Below are 6,048 nucleotides of genomic sequence, written 5' to 3'. Positions count from 1 at the left end.
GTTAAATAGATTAACAAATTTTATTATTTAGCATTTTATTAATATTAGATATAAATGTAAATTTATCATTACAGAAATTACCGGGAGTCATAGCTTTTTTTTCGGCAAAAGATATTCCTGGAAAGAATTCATTTATTCAACCTCAATCTATAAACTATATGGAAGATGAGCGGGTAATTATAAAATTAGTTAGTAACATTGGAGTTTTAAAATAATTTTTTCAAAATATTTTACTATATATTGTGTTTTATAAGGTTTTCGTAGACGGAAGGGCAAAATATGCAGGTGAAGCTGTAGGTGTGATAATTGCTGAAAGCCACGCATTAGCTATCAAAGCTGCAAAGCTTGTGAAAATAGAATACACAGATCAAGGAAAAATTTTGATTGACATGAGAGAAATCATAAATGGCGGTTTAAAAGAAAGAATCAAAGAATATGCTAAATTAACTCCAAAAGACCAAGGAAGTTAGTATAATTAAAAAAATAAAAATTATAGAATAATGAATCACTATTATAACAATACATGCTATAACTGTATAAATTAAAATGTACTTTTTATATGAAAATAATTATGTTAGATGGATTTTCTGAGTAATTACACCTACCTTAAGAAATATTTTTTTAAATTTCTAGAAGAGGTAAAGCATACTGTCAAAGGCACATGGGATCTGAAGACACAGTACCATTATACAATGGAAACTCAAACATGCATTGCAGTTCCGACTGAGGATCACTTAGAGGTCTATCCTGCATCTCAATGGCCTGCCACTGCTCAGGAAGCAATCAGTATAGTACTTAATGTTCCAGAAAATGCGTGAGATTCTTTTCACAAATAAAAAAAAATATTAACTAATTTAGTTTCAAGGATATATTTTATTTTTACTTATACACATGGCAAGAATGATAGGATGAATCCACTTCAATGCCATTGTTTAATCCAAGTATTCCTTGGTATAAAATGTTGGGGGATATTACCCAAATTAATTATAATTTGTTGGTAAGCTGATATGAATGGTGTGGACTGTATTTATAATGGGGAAATAATAAATTAATCATGGTGAAAAGTGAAAATAAAACCTCCATTCTTGAATGATTTATAACACAACTGATTATATGTGGATTAAGCTAAAAGGGTTTACAATATGGATTAGTTAGGTTAGTATTTAAATTGATTGAAATGAGGTTACATGGAATAATAGAAGATATTGCAATTTACTGGGTAGTTGATTGATAATGATAGATTAGTGTTTTGATGAAGCTTTAAGACTGGTTCTTCTCTTCTACTATGTTCTTCTCCCTCCCTCATCCTGCCTTTGTTCCTTTGCCTAGGTTTGGTGAAGAATCACTAACTCATCATGACTGTTGAACATGAACAAAATAATGTGTGACTGGGTGGACTGTTCACTCTTTTAAACTGTACAGACCAATTTGGTGCAGAAACCCTACTTCATGTGTTTGCCACTAGATGGCAGCATCTTGAATTCCTATTCAAAATGTGAGAGTGGTTCTTCCTTAAACAGCAGTCAATTTTTAATGTAAGTGCCATTAAGAATAGTGTGTTATGGAATAGGTGTTAAATCAAACCTTCATCATAGTTTGTGTGGCAATCCATCACTGGGTCTGGGCTACCTCCGAGAGTCTCCATCAGCTCGCTCAGACCTGTGAAGCAGCTGTTTAGTCCTCATTTATAAGTTATTGAGTCCATAGACATCCCACCTAGCCATCTTGTCCTGTACAGTTCATCTGACATGAGTATTATGAAAATTCTGTAATAATCAGGCTTCCGATCTTAATGAACTTAACCATGACTGGTTATCTGTGGACAAGACAGATTGCAGGCAAGCACGGAAGGTTGACAGGAAAGAAAGTGGTGAGGGTTGGTGGTTAAATAATATGTTATGTTTGAAAGTAATGTTGAAGTTAAGAGTATTTGCAAATAATAATATAAGTTTTAGCCTTGTTGAAGCCCCACAATGTGGGATGAAACATTGGCTCAAATTAAATAGTTTAATCAATTCTTTGACCGCACCTAGACCATCTTTCTTTTATTATTACAGACGGTCAATAATTGATTCCAGTTGCTTTCTTTCATTTGCTTCCTACCTTAAGAACTGATATTTCCTATGTTCTAGAATGTAGAGAGTAATATTTGAATTGCCTACATACAGTGCATATAGTGTATAACATACTGAAGGAACATAGTTCAAATTATAGTTTGACACTTTAAATTTTATTAAATAGTCTAAAAATTGAAGAAAAAGAAATTGTCAGGTAAGGAACCATGATTGAACAAGTGCTCAACTAAAAATGAATATCTGATTTTACTTTGAGGATAAAGCTGGTAATTGGAGCTTACTAATGATCTCATGGTCTTTTAAGAATATTGTAACATTAATAAACTAGTGTTTTTTTTTGGGGGGGGGGCTGTTGCTTGACTGATTAATTTGTCAGTACCTAATATTCATCTAAAAAAATTTTATATCTGAACTCTATCAACTAATTTTTTTTTTTATTTCATAGCATTGATTTGCGAGTAAGAAGATTAGGGGGTGGGTACGGTGCAAAGATTTCAAGAGCTAACCATGTCGCAGCTACAACTGCTCTTTGTGCCCATCTCCTTCATCGCCCTGTAAGAATGGTTCTCAATTTAGAAACAAATATGGAATGGACTGGTAAAAGATTTCCAGTTTACAGTAATTATGAGGCAAGTATTAGGAGTCATATTTACTATAGTTCGTTTGCTAGGAGAATGTTGCTAAAAGATCCCCCACTACCTACCAAACTTGGCCAAATATATCTGCTCTTCCTTGATTCTTTTTTTTTTTTTTAAGGAGACTTTCATTGTTCACTGTCATTAAACCATTCTAAGTTTTAGAATCTGTAAATTATTTGGGTTAAATATAGAAGGAAATTGGATAGTCATCCCTCACTACTCAGCGGCATTCTCTGGGCGAGCAGATTATAGTTCAAATTCCATATATTTAAAAATTATTAAAATTAAAATTTATAAGCAGTGCTGTTATCTAAAAAAAAATCATCAATGAATTTTCAATAAATTAAAAACTAAAAGTTTTAATTAACTATATGGAATAATAAGTTAAATAGATTAACAAATTTTATTATTTAGCATGTTTTTTAAGTGAAGTATCCTTTATTTTTTAATTTTAATATGTAGTAATGACATAAACAATTAAAATTTCTGAATAGGTGGGAGTAGATGATAATGGAAAAATTCAGTTCTTAAAGGGAGCTATGTACCAAGATGATGGGTATTGTCCAAATGATTCTTCAATTGGTGCCACAGTTCATCATGTACGTAATGTTTATGATGCATCAAGATGGGATATAATTGGTTATGGAGTCACAACTGATTCTGCTTGCAACACATGGTGTCGTGCACCAGGTCAGTTTAAGATTTGTGATAAGAAATAATAATTTGTTTTTATGTACATATACATTTAAACATTTGTCACTATTTCAAAATGTTATATGTTACATTTAAAAAAATCCATACATTAGGGTGTTAAGATGCAAAAATGAGATCATATATTTTTTATTACATATTATTTTGGGTGACTGAATGGCTTATTGGTATAAATATTGTTGAAGCTAAATGTACACAGAATTGTAAAACAATAAGTTATTAATAGTTTAATAATTTACATCTTTACAACATATCATATTTTACAATAATGTAATGATAGTTGACAGTGAATACTACATGAGAACATGGTTGGGGTTGCGGTCAGTGAAGAAACCACACCCACAACCATCTTCTTTTCATATTGTATTTTAGCCATTGAATTTTTTTTAAATCAAGAGGTTGACACATGCTCAACTGAATTAAATTATTGAGGCCATATAGGAACAGTTACATTTCTATATGGACATCATGCTCTCGATTCTTGGCAAGATTAAAGCAGTATAGTTTAAACTGTCAAGGAGTTAGGAAATACTAATTCAGAGGAATAAATTTGAGACGGCTGATGGGGCAAATATGAAATAGCTACTGAGGTAAATATGAGTCCAAATGTAATTTTTAAATTTTAGAAGGGCATGTATAAATGCGAGTATGGAAGATATGATAAAATTACCTGCCCCAGCATTCTATGGAGGAATTAGCAGAGTTTTTCAACTATTGGTTGCTGTTAATTTTGATACATTTGATGTAAAAAAAATTTCAAATGATTTATAAAAGAAGTTTCTTAATTTTTTAATGTTCTGGTGCGATACAAATTTTTGTTTATATTTCCTGATTACTTTTTTTTTTCAAAAATTAATAAAACAATGCTACATTTTGACATAAATTAATTGTCTTGATACTAACTCAGCTTTTTGCAACACTTGACCCAATGGAATAGTTTATGCGTTAATTATTTATAGTATTATTGATAATATAGATTTTGTTTTAATATTTTGAAAACATCCACTTATATGTTAAATTAAAGAAAGAGGGTGGGGTAAAATAGAACTGTTAAGTTAACGTACTTCTGCTTGAATGTATAGCATAGCAATTCTGTATTTAAACAGGATATTATCATGGATTATATCTTGAAAATCATATTTACCATAGTCAAAATTCATTATATTAAAGGAACCTTTTGATGTCTATAAACATTTTTAGGTTCAACTGAGGCGATCGCATTCATTGAAACAATTATGGAGCACATAGCAAATGCTACAGGAAAAGACTCAATTTCAGTCAGAATTGCTAACATGGACCCTTCTGACCCAATTATTCCTTTGATTAATGATTTGAGACAAAGTTCGGAATATGACACAAGACTTAAAGAAATTGAAAACTACAATGCGGTAATTCTTTTAATAAATAAAAAATTATCAATATTGTAGTAATGTTGAAAGTAAAATGAAACTTTTGTGATGAAATGGCTTCATAACAATTCATTTATCCTTATAGCAAAATCGTTGGAAAAAACGTGGTATCTCTCTCGTTCCTATGAATTATCCATTCGGTTTCTGGGGAAGCTTCTATGGTATGGTATCAATTTATGGCATGGATGGGTCAGTTGCTATTAGTCATGGAGCGATTGAAATGGGTCAAGGTGTAAACACTAAGGTAATTAAAATACAAATCTATATCAATTACTAACAAAATCTAAAATTTCTTTGAATATTTACATAGTGATTTTAATTTATAGGCAGCTCAGGTAGCTGCTCATATTCTAGGGGTAGAACTTGAATCAATCACTGTGAAACCAACTATATCTGTAGTTTCACCAAACAACGCATCTACAGGTGGAAGTCTTGGAAGTGAAGCTATTTGTTATGTAAGTAAATATCATGATCAAATATGATAATAACTATAATAGCTAAAAATATCAAATTATTAAAAAACTCAATTTGCAATTTATCAAAAGATAGTTTATGAAAACCGTCATAAATTATTTTTGAGGAATAATAAAATAAGATCTAGTAATGAATGATAGCTAGGAAGAGAGAGAAAAAAGCAACTATAATACCCTATTAATTTTTTTATTTAGGCAGTCAAAGTTTGCTGTGAAGAACTGAATAAAAGGCTACAACCAATTAAGGATAAACTGGGAAGTTCAGCTAGCTGGATAGAAGTTTGTAATGCAGCTTACCAACAAAACATTAATCTCAATTATACCCACATGTCAGTAACATTAATTAATTTCAAATTATTTCAATTTTTTGCACTTTACTCAAATTTATTTAATTTTTCATACTTAAAATTGGCATTTCTATTAATATTTCACCAGAATGTCTTATCTCACTCTAATAAGGTTACAGGCCAAATTATATTGACAGTAGTGATGCAGCTAAGGTCAATGGTACAATTGATGCATTCATAATTTTCTCCTAGCATCACTGTTGTACTATAGTGGCGATAAATAGCTTTCTCAATCATCACTCTTGTTCTATAGTTGTGATTCATAGCTTTCTCAATCATCACTCTTGTACTATAGTGGTGATAGCTTTCTCAATCATCACTCTTGTACTATAGTGGCGATAGATATCTCAATCATCACTATTGTACTATAGTAGTGATAGCTTTCTCAATCTTTC

General features: G+C 30.9%; 1 protein-coding gene across 2 annotated transcripts in view; it reads left to right on the top strand.

Annotated features, from left to right (window-relative positions):
• LOC106689827 (xanthine dehydrogenase) overlaps window positions 1–5,635 on the top strand; it is a gene marked incomplete at its 3' end in the record, with an annotated part of 76,622 nt that extends 70,987 nt beyond the window's left edge. For both annotated transcript variants that reach the window (XM_067050249.1, XM_067050248.1), the window contains 9 exon segments: window positions 75–173; window positions 255–465; window positions 634–814; window positions 2,521–2,704; window positions 3,208–3,403; window positions 4,625–4,812; window positions 4,919–5,077; window positions 5,160–5,288; window positions 5,502–5,635. In XM_067050249.1, coding sequence (XP_066906350.1) covers window positions 75–173; window positions 255–465; window positions 634–814; window positions 2,521–2,704; window positions 3,208–3,403; window positions 4,625–4,812; window positions 4,919–5,077; window positions 5,160–5,288; window positions 5,502–5,635 — 1,481 coding nt within the window.
• Between the last annotated feature and the right edge of the window lie 413 nt (window positions 5,636–6,048).

This window comes from Halyomorpha halys, unplaced genomic scaffold, assembly GCF_000696795.3.
Source record: "Halyomorpha halys isolate HHAL.00 unplaced genomic scaffold, Hhal_1.1 Scaffold1483.1, whole genome shotgun sequence".
Lineage (NCBI taxonomy): Eukaryota > Metazoa > Arthropoda > Insecta > Hemiptera > Pentatomidae > Halyomorpha > Halyomorpha halys.
Note: the sequence above shows the minus strand (reverse complement) of the source record. Positions and strands in the feature narration are given on the sequence as shown.